The 18,672-nt window shown below is 50.5% G+C and overlaps 2 protein-coding genes across 4 annotated transcripts; one reads left to right on the forward strand and one right to left on the reverse strand.

Annotated features, from left to right (window-relative positions):
- Positions 1–1,012: 1,012 nt before the first annotated feature.
- On the reverse strand, positions 1,013–6,106 carry PRR3 (proline rich 3). 3 transcript variants are annotated; one of them, XM_043450118.1, is made up of 4 exons: positions 5,890–6,106; positions 5,117–5,179; positions 2,744–2,852; positions 1,013–2,282 (listed from the first exon to the last, which is right to left on the reverse strand). In XM_043450118.1, exons 1-4 carry the CDS (start codon positions 5,993–5,995, stop codon positions 2,105–2,107), a joined length of 456 nt encoding a protein of 151 aa, XP_043306053.1. In that variant the 5' UTR covers positions 5,996–6,106; the 3' UTR covers positions 1,013–2,104. The 3 variants fall into 3 exon arrangements, with proteins under 3 accessions (XP_043306053.1, XP_043306051.1, XP_043306052.1); XM_043450116.1 differs by having other exon boundaries at positions 2,562–2,852; XM_043450117.1 differs by lacking the exon at positions 5,117–5,179 and having other exon boundaries at positions 2,562–2,852.
- Positions 6,107–7,092: 986 nt separating this feature from the next.
- Positions 7,093–14,605, forward strand: GNL1 (G protein nucleolar 1 (putative)). Its single transcript, XM_043450106.1, has 12 exons — positions 7,093–7,230; positions 7,649–7,814; positions 8,171–8,307; positions 8,473–8,624; positions 8,739–8,810; positions 9,755–9,962; positions 10,116–10,211; positions 10,506–10,700; positions 13,082–13,260; positions 13,339–13,501; positions 13,742–13,882; positions 14,253–14,605. Exons 1-12 carry the CDS (start codon positions 7,158–7,160, stop codon positions 14,492–14,494), a joined length of 1,824 nt encoding a protein of 607 aa, XP_043306041.1. The 5' UTR covers positions 7,093–7,157; the 3' UTR covers positions 14,495–14,605.
- The last annotated feature ends 4,067 nt before the right edge of the window (positions 14,606–18,672 follow it).

Below are 18,672 nucleotides of genomic sequence, written 5' to 3' on the forward strand. Positions count from 1 at the left end.
ATATCCAACTACTTATTTTGTATCTCTCCTTGGATGTCTTAAAAAGCAGCTCAGATTTGACCATTCCAAAAGCAAGTTGGTGGCATTTGACCTGTTTCTTCCACTAACTTTCTTTTCAAACAGCACTTGGTTATGCAAGCCAACAACCCTGAGAAATCTAAAATACTTTCATTTTGACCTATTTCCAAATGTCCACTTTTCTTCCACTCTGCTACCCAAGTCCATACCAACAACTCACTTAGACTACCCAAATTGCTAATGCCATTTCCAAGCTGGCCAGCTCCATACAAAGGTGATCTTTTTGTAAAACCAATCTATGATCTTACCTGCCTAAAAAGGCAGGTATCATAGGCTCTTCAAAGGCTTCTGTCTTATGACCCACATCCTTATATCCTGCAAGGCCCTGAGTGCTAGCTCCTCTTCCTTCTCCCTGACTTCCCACTCTTCCCATCTCCTCTTAGCAACACCTCTGCCTGGATTCTGCTCTCCCACCTCGCCTCCTGCTTGTCCTCAGAGCTGTCTCAGCTGTCACCTCCCCAGACTCATTATTACGTATTCCCCCACGTTTCGCTTCTTCACGGCACTTTTGACAGGTACTTTACACATATTTGTGACTTGACGAACATGTCTCCTCTTGTAGATTTTAAATTCACTGATTTTGGCTCTCCGTTATCTCTATAGTGTCTGGTATGCTGCCTGGCCTACAGGCACTCTACCAGTATTTTTTGAAAAATTGCTTGTCACCTGCACTCTATAAACATAACCATAAACACAGATAAAATGTTTAAAAATGACGCCATGGACAGGCCATTCCTTTCTCCAACAAAACTTAGCCCTTGAATATAATGCAGCTGGTCCGGTTGATCTCCACAGGGTAAGGGGGCCCCGCTAGTTTCTTCAGACTGGGAGAAACATCTGTCAACATTCTAAATGAAGCATACACTGACTCCAAGAAGAACAGCCTCCTCTGCACTTCGAGAGATGGCCGCAACACAGGGATTAAAGAAAATGCTTGTTTCCACTGCGTTTATTACTAATATAAAAAAATGTTAAAAAAAAATTCATTCTCAGTTCTCCAACGGCTCTCATCCCTCCCTCTTGCCCACACAACTCCTGACCCATTTCCTCAGGGCCAGCTCAAAACTGAACCTGTTCACTGCCGTTTTCACAGAAAACAACCAGTGCCAGGGATGCAGGGGAAGAAGGTTGGAAGAGGGCGACAGTACTGTCCGAGTTCCACCCACAGGTAGGCCAGGTGGAGATTCACAGAATTCAAATGAAACGGCTGGTGGCCTCACAATGATGCAGTCTAACTAAAATGGGCTGGAGAGAGGAGAGGCCCATCTGAGCCTTTAGACGACATCTCTCGGGCCTGTGTCAACCCCGAGAAACCGACATGGGGAGGATGAGACGACCAGGGAGGCAGTCTTGTGGAAAGTTTCACAGTTCTCCCTCGTCGGGAGGTGGGGAAAGTCTAGAGGGCACCCACGGCCCCACGCATTTTGGCAGAAAAACTTACTCTAGTGTTGGGAAGTCACGAAAATGCCACGGACACTGAGAAAGGCTACGGGGGTGGGGGGCAGGGGGATGCACAGTTTCACAAAGCACAGTGATCACAGACCATAGCGGTGGGGATCATGCTACTGACGCAGAAACTACCAGATCCAAGAGCGGGGAACGTGGCCTCTCAGGGAGTGACTCTGCACCAGTCATCCACACTTGACCCCAGGTCAGCCAACCGGGTGAGTGTCACAGGGCCGCTGACCACGCTGGGGGGAGGGGTGTCACACGAAAAGGACTTAAAAACAAGCAGCGAGGAGGGAATGGTAGCAAACTGCTCCAGGGCTCTCAGGAATCCAGGGCGATCCCGGGGGCTGGGTGGACAGATGCACAAGAAACAGCACCAAAGAGGTTTCCTGTTCTGCAGTTGCCGGCGAGGGGGAGGACCCGGGAGGCAGGCGCGTGGAGCAGCGATGGTCCTGGAGACGTCTCTGGAGGCTGGGTCAGAAGAGTGCACGCCGCACACCAGTCATGGAACACAGCTCTGGACCCCCAGGGGCAGGGGGCAGTGAGGGTGGTGCGAGGAACAGCCTCACGGTGGCCGTCACAGGGCCACAGGGAAGAACGTGGCTGCCAGGTCAGGGGCTCCTTCCAGTCTGGGTGGGGAGGACAGTCTCACAGCGGAGGGCCGTTGACACCTGGGTGGTAGAAGGCACAGAGGTCCTCGTATCGACAGTGGCCCTTTTTGGCGAAGTGTCGGCAGACGGGGCGGCCGGATTTGTCTGTGAACAAGCGAAAATCGGGCAGCTTAAAATGTAAGCACGAACAAATCTAACAAAAAGCAGAGATAGAGAAGGCGGTCAGATTTCCTACTCGCTACCATTTCCGGGTATTATGGAATGACAGTCTTTCTCGCGGGAGAACGAACATTCAGGGCTACTCCTAATTTAAAAGGACAAAGGACAACCCAAAACAGAAGAGCCACAGGTATTCTAGGCATGAGGTTGCTCTGGGAGTGATGGGTATTAAATGTGTGCAGGCATAAAAAAAATGGACCTCACCTTCCATAACCTGGGGTCCATCCTTGGGTGGGCAGGTATTCTTGATAAGAGACCAGCTTTTGAGCCTTCGAGGATTTCTCTGTTCTTTGTGAAAGCCTCCCCTGGAGGGACCCCCATGGCCTGGCCCAGGAAAAGGAGGCTCGGCCTTGACCCCCCACCAACCACGACCATACGGGCCAAACCTGGGGCCGAGGCCTCCCTGAACTGGGCCTCTGCCCCGGGGAGGAGGTGGGAGACTCAGCAGTGGTGGGATCACTGGTCCCCTTGATCCCGGAGGACCTCTGTGAAAAGCTGAAGAGAGAGACACGGAAAGATGATCAATGGCCAGCTTAATACAGATAATGAAACCCTGATTTTGTTTTAAAAACATTTTATTGAAGTACAATATACACACCAGAAATACACAATTTTAAGTGCACAACTCAATTATTACCAAGGTAAACACACCCGTGTTCCCACTAAGACAGGCTAGAGAGGGGATAGAGCCTTATTAGCCCTTCAGAAGCCCCACCTTCTTGTGCCCCTCCTCCCCTACTATCCCACCCTCCTCCCCCAAAGTAACAGCTATCTTAACATCTAGCACCATAGGTTAGTTTTTGAACTCTGCATAAAGGAAATCATACAGTCTGCATTGTTTTCTGTCTGGATCCTTTGGCTCAACATAGTGTTTATGAGATTCATCCAGGTTGCTCGTAGCAGGAGTTCCTTCATTTCCACTGCAGTGTAATATCCCACTGCATGTATGCACAACTGATTTAGCCATTCTACTGATGGTGGACATGCTAGTAGATTCCACATTTTTGTTACAGTGTGGGGATATAATAAAAAAAATGCTGCTATGAACATTTTTATATAAGTCTTCAGTACACACATGGATGCATACGTAGTAGAGGTATTATTGGATCCTTGAGTATATGTATGATTTCATTTACGAAATTCAAAACTTGGGTTGTTCCTATTCACACTCCCACCACCACCATAACCAAGCTGTTATTCCTTGACAACACTTGGTAACGATCTTTTTCATTTTTGCCATTCTGGTGGGTGTGAAAAGCAGTCTTTTGTTTTGAAATTGTGATTGTAACCTGTAACATAAAACTTGCCATCTTAAGTACTTTAAGTGTATATCTCTGTAGTGTTAAGTAAATTCATGTTGTTGGAAAACAGATCTCCAGAACTTTTCATCTTGCAAAATCAAAACTTAGTAGCTTCTAAACTCTTTCCCTCTTCTCCCCCCAGCTCCTAGCAACTACCATTCTACTTTTTGTTAGTATGAATTTAGTCACTTTATACACTTCAGATCAGTGGAACCATACAGCGCTTTTTTTTTGTGACTGGCTTAGACTCAAGGTTCATCAGTGCTGTGGCCTGCTACAGGCTTTTCTTCTTTTGAGGGTCAGAATCATATTCCATTCTATGATTAGACCACATTTTGTTTATTCATTCATCCATCAATGGACATCTGGGTGGCGTCCATATCTTGTCTACTGTGCATAGTGCTGCTATGAACATGGGTGTGTAAATCCCTCTTCAAGATCCTGCTTTCCATTCTTCTGGGTAAACACCCAAAGTGGAATTGCTGGATCACATAGTAGTTCTATTTTAATTTTTTGATGAATCTCCATACTGTTTTCCATTGTGGTTTCACCACTTTACAATCCCATCAACAGTACACAAAGGGTTTGGTTTCCAAGTTATATGCTTTTATCTTGCCCTTACTTGATGACTAATGATGCTGAGTTCTTGTTCATGTTTTTGGCCATTTAGATCTCAGTTTTTATTAGGTGGCAGTTCTAGTCTTTTGCCCACTTTTCTAACAGATTGTCAGAGAGTTTTTTATACATTCAAGATTTTAACTCTTTATTGGTTATATTTGTTGCAAGTATCTTCTACTCTATGGCTTCCTATTAACTTCTTAATGGTGTGATTTGATTAATAAAGTTCGTTATTTCTAATGTAGTTCAGTTTATTTTTCCTTTATGCTTAGTGTATTGCTTGTCTGTTTAAAAGCTCTAATCTACTTTAAGACCATGAAATACATTTGTTTTCTAAACTTATTTCTTTACCCATGAATATCCAATTAACCTACCATCATTTGCTAAAAAGGCCACTATTTCGGTTCCATCTTCAAGAATGAAATAGCCATATGTGTGTGGGCCTGTTACTGGACTCTTTATGCCATTCTGTTAATTTATATGTCTATTTTTGGGCCAATACCACACTGTCATAACTGTTACAGCTTTAAAATAAGTCTTGATATTCAGAGTAAGCCCTTCCCCTTAAAAAACTGTCTTTGCAATTTCTCACCCTGATCCTTTGCATTTCCATACAATAATGTAGAATGCTTACTTCTACAAAAACATTGTAGGGATTATAAGTGGGAATGCAATGGATCTCTGGGTCAATTTTGGAAGAACTGTCATTTTACAACATTGAGTTTTTCATTTAAGTACAGAAATCTTGATTTTTTTTTTTTACATCCCTTGTGGGTTTTAGTCCCTCCCTTGCTCCCTTTTCAGGACCTAATCAAAGGATCAGGGCCCCTTTCTTCTCACCTGACTTGGGATCACCAGGCTTTCCATTGGCCATGGGGGGAGGGCCCAGAAGGCTGGGTGGTCCTAAGGGTAGACATGAAAATATGGTCATCAGAATAGACTAAAACACTGATGATCCTGTTTTTATATGCTTTTCTTCTATTACTCATTTCTTAATCTAACCAGTAAAGCCAGGAATATTCTCAACAGTGTTATGGGTTCTGACGCCCATCTATTTCCAAAGCGTTTTCAGGATTTGCAAAGTGGAGACTCAGTCCTGTCACCGCGTATAATGAGAAAACGATACCTACAAACTTTCTCTCTCCCTTACTTTGTTGCTATCCAGTAGATCCTAAGTGATTCCAGAGGTAAACCAATCCCTCTCTTCAACTGCTGGCCAATCAGATACCTCTCCCCCAACCCCACCCGCAAGGAGTTCACAGAAAGCTGTACTTCCACCTTCCCCATGCAAGTATGGTCACAAACTGTCATCCCAGTCATCGCAATCTGCAACCTCTCTGGGGCCCCTCTCCCCTGACGTTTTGCGGCTGCGCACATAAGTTCTTTATCTCCTCTCCCTTCTTTAGAAAGGTTTAGAGGCCAGTTTGAAGCTGATGATTCAAGAAAGAAAACTCATTTAGCGTTCCATCCCACACAGGATTCCCCCCCCAGCCCCCGCCCCAGCGCGTGCGCCCTTCCTCTCGTTAAAGCCCTCTCCCCCGCATCTTTTAAGCCCCTAACCCTTCGCCTCGACAGGCTGACAGGCATGTGCGCACCCCTCCGGGGCTCCTCACCGATGGGGCTCCCATCCTCCTCGTCTCCAGTCTCATCCCGCTCTGGCAGTGGGGGCTGCTGCTGCAGCTGCTGCTGCTGCTGATTCTGCTTCTTTCGTTTCGGCATCGTGGTTGCGGCAATGGCTGCAGCGGGATTTGGAGGGCAGTGAGGAAGGGGCACGCTGGGATTCTGTTTCCGCTTCCGGGGGGGCGGTGGACACTGAGGCTGAGGCTCCCGCCATTTCACTTCCGGAAGGCTGCGGGGAATCTTTGTGCGGCTCTTCTCGCATCAGCCGCCTCCCGCAGTCTCTGCCAGGCAGGGCAGCAATCTCAAAGGTTTCCTTTGCTACGTTGCTATAAACGCTTTGAAAAGCGTTGCCGGCTCCTCCCCTCGCTGAAAAAAAAAATCCACAACCGGTTGCTCCTCACAGCCTGCCATAGAGTCGACAGACTCTCAGGCCAGAAGGCCTGAGAAGAGAGGGCTGTCGCATCCTGAGATCGCCATATCCGGTCCCCGGTTTCTATGGTAACAGCTGCAGGCACAACTTGGTGCCCTATGACCTCCCTCCAAAAATCCTTGTCCCACCTGCGTTTCTCTCCTCGGCGGCGCTTGCACTTATGATCTGTAAGCCTGCTTCTTATCATCATTCCCACAAGGAATTTGGGTCCCAGCAGGGCGCTGCCCAGGGCTCTCCAGACCGCCACCCGCCCTTCAAGACCTCTGACCCGGCCCCCATTGTAGTTCAGTAACTCTGCTTCCTTCCCGGGACGCGCAGTCGCGCCTTTCCTCTAAGGCCCAGCTGGAGGATTGGAAAAGTAGCGTATGCGCGTCCACGCCCCTTTCTCCCCAGGTGGTAGGACCCGCCCTCCGCTCCACCGCCCCCTCCAGGTGAGTGGTATCTTCTTCCCGGCGCGCAAGGTAGTGATGACACGCGTCCCCCCTCCTCTGAAGGCGAATTGGTAGCGTCCGTGACGAAGTTAGCCCGATCCTCCCACGCGCGCCTCCTTCCTCGCCGCCGCAGCGCCCTCTCAGTGCCACTGGCTCTCACGTGCGGGTAGCCTACCCTGCATCATCCTCTCGCCTCGCTCTCACTGGGAAGTGACTGTATTTCCCCCGTTGTCTTCCACCCGGGCCGCCCGGGCGCAGCGGCCCGGCCCGCCCGCTGACGTCACCTTCCAGCCCCGCCCCCTCCAGGGTCCCGGGCCCTTGCAGCGGGGGCTGCCCCGGGGGGAGTCAGTTGAGGCGGCGGGAGCTCGGCGGAGGGCGGGCCAGGTGACTGGTCCGGGCCATGCCGAGGAAGAAGCCTTTCAGCGTGAAGCAGAAGAAAAAGCAGTTGCAGGACAAGCGGGAGCGGAAGCGAGGTCAGTGCGGGAGCCAGAGGAGGGGGCGGGGCTCGGACTCCCGCACATCTGGAAGGAGGGGTGTGCCCGCCTCACCTCTGGGAGGCGTGGGAGGGGGTGGCGGCCGCGTGCCGACGCGCGTGGGCGACCGCGAAGGGGATTCCCTCACCCCAGCCCCCTACATCTGGAAGGGGTGGGGAAGGATGGAGAGTTGGGGGAGGGGAATCCCTCCAGCTCCAACGGGGCGCCATCCCCGCAGATCCCTGGAGGAGGAGTGCCTCCCCCCACGCACATCCGGGAGGGTCCTGGGCAGAGTAGGTGGGAGGGCCCGGTCTCAAAAGAAGTGCGGTGGTGTGGGGAGGAGCCAGGCCGACCGGGGAGGGGGTCTTTTGGCCCCTGAGAACTGGCCAGCACTGGCGTCACCGGCTCCTCCCCGCAGGGCTTCAAGATGGGCTGCGATCCAGTTCCAACAGCCGCAGCGGGAGCCGAGAGAGGCGGGAGGAGCAGACCGACACCTCGGACGGGGAGTCTGTGACCCATCACATCCGCAGGCTCAACCAGCAACCTTCCCAAGGGCTGGGCCCGCGAGGCTATGACCCAAATCGGTGAGAGTGGGCGGGGGGCTCTGGCCCAGGTTTCCCCGCCTACCCGGAAGTCAGAGCGTTGGGGGAAAAGCGGGCTGCTGCTGGTGGAGGCTTGAAACTGGAGATGGGGGGAGGGCTGGGATGCCACGGTTCTCAGCGGGCCGCTGGGGCGCAAGGGAAGCTTGTGGAGCGGGCCACAATCTTCCCTTCCGCAGAGCCTGGAGAGAGTTTGGCTTTTTCTGGACGAAACTTAGGGGAAGGCCTGTTGTTGCACGAAAGAGATTTGGGGGAGGGCCGACTGAAGCGAGACTTGAAGTCTGGAGAGAAGAGTTTGTGGCCAAGGATTGCGATGGATGCTGTGGTCCCTTCTCTGTTAGATACCGGCTGCATTTTGAGCGAGACAGCCGGGAGGAAGTGGAGAGGAGAAAGAGAGCTGCCCGGGAGCAAGTGCTACAGCCCGTCAGTGCGGAGCTGCTGGAGCTGGACATCCGGGAGGTCTACCAGCCCGGCTCTGGTGAGGGAGAGCTCAGCGCCTGGATGCTTGGGATAGGCAGTGGGCTGGGGAAAGGAGTTTGTAAGAATAAGAGCCGACTGGGAGGAAGAAGAGGTCTGGGAGACAAGCACCCTTGAGTCTTGAAACTATCTCAAAACTTATTTGGACTTTTTCTTGATTACTCAGTCCTGGACTTTCCCCGACGTCCTCCTTGGAGCTATGAGATGTCTAAGGAGCAACTGATGAGCCAGGAGGAACGGAGCTTCCAGGAGTATCTTGGGAAGATTCATGGGGCTTACACCTCTGAGAAACTCAGCTACTTTGAGCACAATCTGGAGGTGAGAATTGAGTGGGGACAGGAGTGGGCATAGTCACCCATGGCCAGTTGGTTTGAGTCAGGCTGCAGAGTGACTCTGGGCTCAAGTTCTCTTCCATTGATACTGTCTTTTCAGACATGGAGGCAGCTGTGGCGAGTGTTAGAGATGTCTGATATTGTTCTGCTGATTACTGATATCCGACATCCAGTGAGTCCTGGGATGAGGGTGGGCAAGGGGCTGGAGGGAGGGAGGTTCTTGTGGGGTAAAAGGCAGGGGCAGTAGTTGGGAGACAGAGAGGTAATCCCTTCCATTCCAGTCTCCTCTACACTGCTGAAGTCTGCAGTCGGGAACTCAGTCTTTATTCATCAGTGTCAGAGCCTGTCACTCCTCCTCTGGCCAACTGCCTCTCCTGTTCTTTAATCCTTTGATGGAAAACTATTCCTGTTTCCTAGCACATCAGGGCTAATAGGAAGTCTCAGTGTGGCGCTCCAGGGAAGCCTGTGAAGTGGGCTTCCCTGCCATATGTGTCACTACAGAACTCAGCCTCACTTGGGATGCTAGGGTAAGTGGTTAAGGCTCTAGACATGCTGCTGGACGGCTCTCCTGTGATCTGGCTGTGCTACTTCACTGTTGTTCTCCAGCGGGGGAAAGGGAGGTCTGAAGTCTGTGTGGACATTTAGGTTGGAGGTCCTTAACATGTACACATACACTCCTACATACTCGGAGACATACGTGTGCATTCACACACTCAAACAGCTACACGTGCTCAATGCAAACCTCACACGTGCATGCCGACACATAAGCTTGTGTACACATGTAGACAGATGTGTGTAAAAATAGATATTAATTTCTCTCCTAGCCCTCATCCCTGTGAGTGATCCTAGCATTTACCCCCGATTGCTAGGTCCGTCTCCTTGTTTTTAGCTAGTTACCATCCCTAATCAGGCCCCAGGGAATGCCCAGAAACAAACATATAGGTGATGCCCACCGCTGCTGTCTCCCTAGTTCAGTTTGGCTGATCTGTCCTTGTTACCCCAGGATCTGCTACCGCCAGGGTCTTCTCTCCAAGCTGTGCCTGCTGAGTAGGGTGCTGCAGGCAGAGAGCTCTGGGTTGACCTTGCATCACTCCCTCCTCTTACATCCTGTTCCAGGTTGTGAATTTCCCACCAGCACTTTACGAGTACGTGACTGGAGAGCTTGGGCTGGCCCTGGTGCTTGTCCTGAACAAGGTGGATCTGGCCCCGCCAGCTCTCGTGGTTGCCTGGAAGCATTATTTTCATCAACACTATCCCCAGCTCCACATTGTCCTTTTCACCTCTTTCCCTCGGGATCCCCGCACCCCACAGGACCCTAGCAGCGGTGAGTGGGCAGTGAGGAGGGCAGTGTGGGAGATGTGGGGGGGAGGGCAGGGGACAAAAGGGAGGACCTGATCTGGGGTCTGAGGATGGTGGGAGAGAGGGGGCACCTGAGCCCCGTGGGGTGAGCTCATGCTTTTGCACCCTCTGATCTCAGTCTTGAAGAAGAGTCGGAGGCGGGGAAGAGGATGGACTCGGGCTCTGGGGCCAGAGCAGCTGCTGAGAGCCTGTGAAGCCATCACTGCAGGGAAAGGTATGTGCCCCTTCGAGGGGAGGCATGGGGGCCAGTGGTGGGTACCCAGGGCCCCAAATCATTTTGCTTACCTTCCCTCGGCTGACTGCCTTCAGTCTTGCTGGTGCGTTTTAGAAACTCAGAAATGCACCCAATTCCAGGGTGGGGTCAAGCGAAGGCGGGGGAGGTTGCTGTTATGCAGCTTGGCTCTGCGAGATCCAGAGGGCGCCACACCTTGGCTGTGCAGAGCACGGTCTCCGCCGTTGTGGACGCGGCCCTGAGGGAACCACCTCCTCTTTCTCCTTCCCTGCACAGTGGACCTGAGCAGCTGGCGGGAGAAGATTGCCCGGGATGTGGCCGGGGCCACCTGGGGTAACGGCTCCGGGGAGGAGGAGGAAGAGGAGGACGGGCCGGCTGTCCTGGTGGAGCAGCAGACTGACTCAGCGTTGGAGCCGACGGGCCCCACTCGGGAGCGCTACAAGGACGGGGTGGTGACCATCGGCTGTGTGGGTAAGGAAGTAGCAGCTGCTTAGGAGGCACAGGGTTTCAGTATGTGGGAAATAGAGAAGGTGGTCAGGTCCCTTTAGGCTCCAGGGTCTCTGAGGCCAGAGGACGCTGTCTGCTATGGCAGAATGATCACAGGACACATGAGTTAAGTTTGCCTTCTCAGCTTATTGATCTCGAGCAAGGTATCTACCAACTCTCAGTCTCAGTGACTCTGATTTGAAAAATGAGGACAGTGATGCTCAGTTAAAAGAATGGATGGGAGGAAATGGGAGAAGAGTGTAGAGAGAGCTTAACAAAGTCTGACAAATTGTGATAGTAGTAATAACAATTGTTAAAATTGTGTGATGCTTGCTGTGAAGTGGTCACTGTTATGTAACTTACATATTAAGTTTTTTAGTTGTAGTAATTAGTCCATCATAAATCATAGCAAGAGCTTAGCAAGTGTCAGGTTCTTTCTTGGTCTTAACTCTTCTAGTCTATTGTAAAGAGAATCTTCTCTTAATTCAGAGCTTTGTCTCTGCTCTCAGTGGGGGATAAAGGAATGTAAATGGTAGGGATGAGCGAGACAAAGCAGAGAGTGTGGTCAGAGGCAGTCTCAGTCTAGGGAAGAGGTGAGACTTGCTCAGAACAGAGGCAGAGATGGGGAGATAGGTCAGGATGTAATTTGAAGGTAGAAAACAGGAGATTGCTGAGGAGTTGCACTTGGGTTGCGTAAGAGAAAGCAAAGAATAAAGAAGGACTTACAAAGTTTTATACTGAGCAGTGGGAACACTGAGGTAGGAAGACTGGGAGAGGAGCAGATTTGGAGGGATTGGGGAAGGGAATCAAATTAAGTTTGAGAGTCTTTTTAAATATCCCAGGTGGAGACGCTGACTAGGCAGTGGGCCAAGAGCTTAGAGGAGAGGACTGGAGATTTGAATTTGAATGAGATTTAAACTTGGGAAGCCAGTAGTGGACATAAATGGTGATTAAAGCCATGGGGTGGGATGAGATGTGGGAGAGGAGATAGATGGAGAAGAGACTATGCTAGTATTTAGAGGCTGGGCAAAGGAGAACGAAATCAAGAGTATTCCAGCAGGCAAATGAAGAAAGTTTGGAGAGGAGAGGAGGGCTCAGTCGTGTTGACTGTTGCTGACAGGTCAACAGCGGTAAGAACAGAGACTTGCTCAGCAAGTTGGGCAACATGGAGATCAGAGGTTTCAGTGGGTGGAGAAGAGAAAGCCAGATTAGGATGGCGGACGAGAGGATGGGCAATGACATGGTGATGTTGTATGAGAAAGGAGCTACAACAGCATCCGTACTGTACAATCCCATTTGTGTAAGGGTCCAAAGCTGTAGAACTGAACTGCACCAACCATTCAGGATTCACAGGCCATAGAAGTGAAAGGAAAGTGAAGAAGCAGAATTCTGTACCCCTGGGGATCAGGCTTCCAGGAGCACAGGGAGAGGGTTATGATCAAGAAGGAACGGATGGGGCCTCTGAGGAAGTGAGTCACTCTGGGCTCAGGGGTGGGTGATGTGGGGATTCATCAGGCCTGCTTATGTTTTACATATTTTGTGTGTGTGTTATAATTTATAGTCTCAAAGAAGATGGCGTGAAGAAGTGGTGACAAAAAATAGACAAGTCTTAAGGAGTTTTACTATAAAGGGGACAGAAGAATGGGGTTGTCAAAGGAGAGTTGTCCCGCCAGCCCCTTTCGAGAGGAGATACAATCAAGGATCCCATGGCTATGGAGGGCTAACTGTACTGTTGCATTTTATATAAGGGACCTGAGCCTCCCTGGAGTTCGGTACCTGTGGATACCAAGGACCAGCTGCGCTTGAGTGTGTTGTAAAGAGAGCACAGTCAGCACCAGGGTGCATCTTTGCCCAGCCTCAGTCAGCCGCTGACCAGGCAGAGTTGCATTTTACGAGGTTGGAGTTTTGCCAGATAACTAAGAAGTAGGGGAGAGGCAGGGCCAGGGAGTTGAAGCTCCTTGAAAGGGACTGGCTGTTGCGCTGGACCATGGAATCTAAGTTGAGTAAGAAGGGAGGTGAGGGCATGAGCCCATGTTGGTCAGGGTCAGAGGCTCATTGGAATAGAGGATCCAGAATAAGTGAGCTGGAAAGGTGAGGTGTCTGGGCAGAGAGAGAGGTGCTTGTAGGTGGGATTTGGAAGGTGTGAAGTGACAGGCCCAGGGTAAGACCACAGAAGGGGGTGGAGGAAACCTCTGGGAGATCCTGGCGCTGGGAGGCCAGAGCCTGGTTTGTAACTTTTGACGTTGTACCGCTTTTGTCCTTTCTTTCTGTGCCTTAGTCTCCCATTCATCTATAGCTACAGCACCGTGTCTTACCTGTCACAGAGTAAGGATCTTGTCAGTGTTAATTTTCCTTGTCTTCCTTAGGTTTCCCCAATGTGGGCAAGTCCTCGCTGATTAACGGGCTGGTAGGCCGGAAGGTTGTGAGTGTCTCCAGAACCCCGGGCCACACCCGATACTTTCAGACCTACTTTCTCACTCCCTCCGTGAAGCTCTGTGACTGTCCTGGCCTTATATTTCCCTCGCTTCTGCCCAGGCAGTTGCAGGTACAAGGGCAGAGGGGCCAGCAGTGGGGAGAAGGCAGGAGATAGAGGCAGGTGCTGAGTGCTCTTACCTCCCCTCAGGTCCTGGCAGGGATCTACCCTATCGCCCAGATCCAGGAGCCATACACCGCCGTGGGCTACCTGGCCTCCCGGATCCCCGTGCAGGCCCTGCTCCATCTGCGCCACCCAGAGGCCGAGGACCCTTCCGCAGAACACCCCTGGTGTGCCTGGGACATCTGTGAAGGTGGGCTCCATATGCCTGGCTTTCCTCCCCTGGCCCTGTCTCCTCTCCTGTTCTTCCTCAGAGGTCCTGCCATCGTGATGGGGCAGCTGGCTGGTCACCCATAGACTCATGTCTCAGGGCCAGCAAGATCTCGGGCCTGGAATAATCTGGGGGAAACTGGAAGGACTGTATTAGGGGTGTGGGATGATGGTGACTGGGCTCGGTTGATGGTCTTCCATCCCCATCCTTCTCTCCCTCCAGCCTGGGCAGAGAAACGTGGTTACAAGACAGCCAAGGCAGCCCGAAACGATGTGTACAGAGCGGCCAACAGCCTCCTGCGGCTGGCGTTGGATGGCCGCCTCAGCCTGTGTTTTCATCCCCCGGGCTACAATGAGCAGAAAGGTCAGTCAGCTGGTGATCCTCCCCAGCCCCTGCTGTAGGAGAGGCAGGAGGGTGTGGGCTTGTGGCCACACTGTGTGAGGATTCGGATTCTGCCCCCATCGGCCAGCTCCGTGTGACTAAGCAGGTCTGAGATGACTTTAACGATCTACAAAACCCCTGGCAAGGAGGTGGTCAAGATGGGAGTTAATGTGTGCAAAGCTTCTGTTCTGCACGCAGCACAGGAGAGGGTGAATGAATGAGTGAACAAATGAATGCCAGCAGCTATAAAAATGGTTGTTATTCTTAGTCTTTGCCTCTTCCCCATCTTTGCCTGGCATTAGTGTCTTGCTCAAAACTCTTCCCCCATTCTTTTTCTGTTTTGGTTCCCCAGGCACCTGGGAGTCCCATCCAGAGACCATGGAGCTGGTGGTTTTGCAGGGCAGGGTGGGGCCAGCGGGTGACGAGGAGGAGGAGGAAGAGGAAGAGCTGAGCAGCTCCTGTGAGGAGGAGGGAGAGGAGGACCGGGATGCGGATGAGGAGGGGGAAGGGGATGAGGACACCCCAACCTCGGCTCCAGGGTCCAGCCTGGCCGCCCGAAACCCTTATGCCCTGCTGGGCGAGGACGAGTGCTGAGTCCCTGCCCTACTCCATCTCCCCACCTCCCCAATATCTTTGCTTTTGGACTGACCCGGGGGTCTCTCCCGTCTGCCGCCCCAGTTGTGAATAAAGATTGTCTGCTTTGTAGCCCCTTCCCTAGATGGACTGAGGTGAGAGCAGCTGTCTCAGGCTGACAGCTGTGGGAGGCTGGCTGCTCTTCCTTCTCTTTTCGTGCATTCTCTTTGCAAAAGAAGAGTTCTCTTAGGAGTTAATTCAGTGGGTTCTGAGGCCCAACACTGCTCCCTCTGCTCACTCTCCCACTTGTACCTTAGGAAATGTGTCATCAACTTGGGGAGGGGAGGTCACTTCAGGCTTCTGAGGCCTGGTCAAAATCCAGTCCCCTTTGGGAATTTGTGCTGGTCCCTCTGGTGTTGTAACAACCCCTGTGCGCCCCCTGCTGTCAGTCCTGGGTTATACCAGGAACTTCTGGGAGAAGCAGCAGCAAGAGATGTCACAGCTGATGTCTCCAAGTGAGATTTTTTTAACAGGATTTATTCAAATTCAACAAATATTTACTGAGGTCTCACTGTGTGTCTAGACTTATGCTAAGCACTGAGCATATAAAGCTGCACAAACAGGCCTGACCTAAATATACAGACTGGCCGTGATCGAGACCTCATTAATCAGGCACCCAACTTTTTGGATTAAGATGGGTGTATAATGTTCTCCAAATCCTTAGGGCTCGCACGGTATAATTCTAGAACTTCCTGTTGGTGGAGATACTTAGCTAAGACTTGATGCTTGTGAAAATGTTAATTAAATGTGTACGAGTAGTCTTAATTACTGGCAAACAAATAGGGTGCACATTTATGATCTGAGCAGAAGAACCCTGTAAGTGCAGAATTAAGTCTCATTATAGAGCTTTAACACTAAGGGTGTACTAGATTCATATGGGAGGGCACACAACCAGCCTCCTGAATCCCACTTACCCTGGTTTGGGATGGAGCCAAGGAGACCCAGTGCACAGTCTGGGCTGTCTTACGATAGTAGGTGCAGTTCAGCAGAGGTCAGCTCTTCTGTGAGGCAGGGTGCTTTAGGCCTTGCTGTACATCTCCCTTGATAAGCAAGCAGCTGGACTCCTAGATTTCATTCTTGGAGAAAAGGAAGAATGGGCTTTGGTTCACTGGCTGCCACAATGCTGTCTGGGTTGGGTGGTAGCAAAAAGCGTTGTTTGATAGGTTAGCCGTCAGGGGTAGGGGTGAGGAGAAGAGGGCGTATGATTCCTCTCTCTAAAACGTTCTGTTCAGGTTCTGGGTCTCAGGCTGCTTTTCATTCCAGCAGAGACCCAGTCACCCCAGGAGCAAAAGAGGCTGAGGTGAAGTGGACCATATTTGGGTCATTTCTTCCAGCTCCCTCCTCCTCTGGTCCCAGTGAGGACATAAGCCCTGGAATTTGCATTCCAGTGCAGTTTAAATACAGCATGTGAATGTGTGCAAAAGTTGCCCACAATGTGCTGTAGAAGAGACAAGGTTTCAGTGGAGAGAAAAACCCACCTGTCTCCCATCTTGCACTTTGTACCCTCAGGGCTAGGTCTGTTGACAGAAAAAGGGGGACCCTTACTGAGCATCCTGTGAAGGTTCGTAATGGTCAGGGAAGCCCAGGGGACTTCTCTACTGCTGGAGGTGGGATGGGGACATCAGAATTGTCTCAAAAAGTGGAGAAAAGTGAGAAAAATCAGAATTCTATTTATACCCTTGTCTCTGCGCCACTTCTCTTCACTTGTCTTTATCTTGTTCTGTCTCATGAGTTTCACCAGGAGCATTTGGGAGATCTGGGGGTGGAGGTGAAAGTTGAGACCTGATGCTGGAGGGGAAGCCAAGAAAGAGGGTTTTTATGCTGAAGACCTGGACGGAAGCAGCGCTAACATCCCTAAGGGGCTAGAGATGACAAATGATTCTTCCCAATCAGTACTCACTCTGTGGGAAAGTAACACTGGGAAAAGAACTATCTTAGCAACAAACAGATTTGGGAGGAGAAGGATAAATAATAACCCAATACCAGTGCCTGAGGTTGAAACTGACTAAAAGGGGACAAAGGAAACCAGGGATCCAGTTCTGAAATACCCAGGACTCCTGTCCTCACCCCCTCCTGGGACATATCCACTCTGGAGACACTTGATGTGGAGGTCTCGGGCTCTGGGAGTGCACAGCTGGCCAGTCTCTTCTCTTGATGGCCAGAAGCTAGTGCTTCTTATTCATGCTGCAATTCCATTTAGATGTTGAGCAACTTCTGAGCTTCCCTTTTTCTAGACTGAGTTCCAGTCATGGTTCTGGGACAAAGTAGCTGTGTGTGGTCCAGAGTAGTTCATTGATACAATCAACAAAATTGGTTGAAAACAATGTGTGTCAGGCATGCTGAGTTCTGGGACAAAAACACTGAGTGAGGCATAGACCTTACCCTCCAAGAACAGAACAGCCAGACACTAATGATACAACTCCATAGCACCATGTAAATTACAAAAAAAAAAAAAAAAAATTGCTGTACATGAGTATTGAATTATAACTAAGTAAGGTGGCTGGAACTATAATCACCCCAAGAATCCATTCACCAATCGAACATTTGTCCATTTGTCAACAATTACTATTTGCCAGTCACTGCTAAGTGGTAAGTGATACAGAATTAGTCCTTTTGGAGCTCACAATTTATTGGAATATGAAAACAATTTAATAATTACCCCAAAAGTGTGATAAGTGCTGTGCGAAGGGTGGTACAGGGTTCTGTGGGGTAGTGGTGGCTTCATGTAGAAGGGTCTTGTGATGCTCCTCAGAAAGAAGTGGAGGACAGAGCTAGAAACTGTGATTGTATAGCAAGTTATATAAGACTGGGGGAAAAAAAAATCAGTGGTCTGTGGTAAAGAATTGCTGTGGGAACACCCAACAGGGGCCAGTCTTGGTGAGTCAGAGAACGTCTCCTAGAGGGACAGAGGTCCAAGCTGAGGCCTGAAAACTCAGCAGGAGTTAAGGAGTTAGGGAAAGAGCATTCCAGAGGGGACAGCAAAGGATAGGAACAAGCGCGTGACAGTCTGGAAGGCGGACTGGTTCAGCATGGCTGGGGCAGAGGGTGCAAGGGGGAAGGTGAAGCTGGAGAGGTAGGCTTGGGTGAGCTCTTGCTGGGCCTCGTCAGCCTTGCTAAAGATGAAGGCTTTATCCAGAGGGGCATTGAAGAACTTCAAGCCTAAGACCAAGAAGGAGAGATTTGTGCCTTAATGTCAGTTCGGTTGCACTGCAGAGACTGGTTTGGAAAAGGGAGAGAGATCAGACTTTTGCAGAGATCCCAGAGAAGGACTGGAAACCAGAATTAAAGGGCTTGGGGGAAGAGAGGTGTGGCTGCAGATGGATTTGGGCATACAGGTGGGAGGAGGGTAGCTGAGATCCTTGAGAAGAGAGCCGAGGAAGAATGTGGAGAATATATTTATAAAAGGGAGGGCAGGGAAAGAGGAACCAGCAGACAGGATAAAACCTCGGAAGTGTGGTGCACTGAAAGCCAAGGAAGGAGGAAGGAAGGGCACAGTGGAATGCTGCTGAGGGTTAATGACAAGAAGGAAGAATGTTCACTGGGTTTGGTAAAAAGAAGCCTTCCTGGTCTTGGTGGGAGCAGCTCCATTGGACAGGTGGGATCAGAAGTCCCAGATGTCAGGGGATTGAGAATAATTTGAAGGAAGGAAGTGAAGGCAGTGGAGAAAAGGAGATAATTTTTAAAGAAGTTTGGTTGTGTTTGGAGGGAGAGAAAAATGGAGAGAGCAAAGTACATAAAATCGAGGGAAAAAATGCTTTTAAGTTTTGAACGTTTTAACACACTGTTTAGAAAGAAGGGTTGAGTGGAGGAGGAAAGACTGAAAATGCAGGAAAGTGGGGATTAGTGATGGAACAAGCCCTGGAGAGCGGGCGGGGGCGGCATTGACAGTCCCGGCGCAGGGATTACCCTCCCACGGGAGCCTGGTGGCTTCTGTCGTAATCGGAGGAGACAGCGCTGACATTCAGCCGGTTTGCACTGGTACTGTTCAACCAGTTACTAAAACACTTCTGTACCAGTTAGTAAGTAGTATAAGAGTAACTGCAATAAGCAGTAAAAATGATTAATAAAATACATTATAATATGAACTCATCAGTTCAAGTAATAAGAGATCGCGACAGCCATTGGTAAAATGGGCTTCC

Source organism: Cervus canadensis, chromosome 28 (assembly GCF_019320065.1).
Source record: "Cervus canadensis isolate Bull #8, Minnesota chromosome 28, ASM1932006v1, whole genome shotgun sequence".
Classification (NCBI taxonomy): Eukaryota; Metazoa; Chordata; class Mammalia; order Artiodactyla; family Cervidae; genus Cervus; species Cervus canadensis.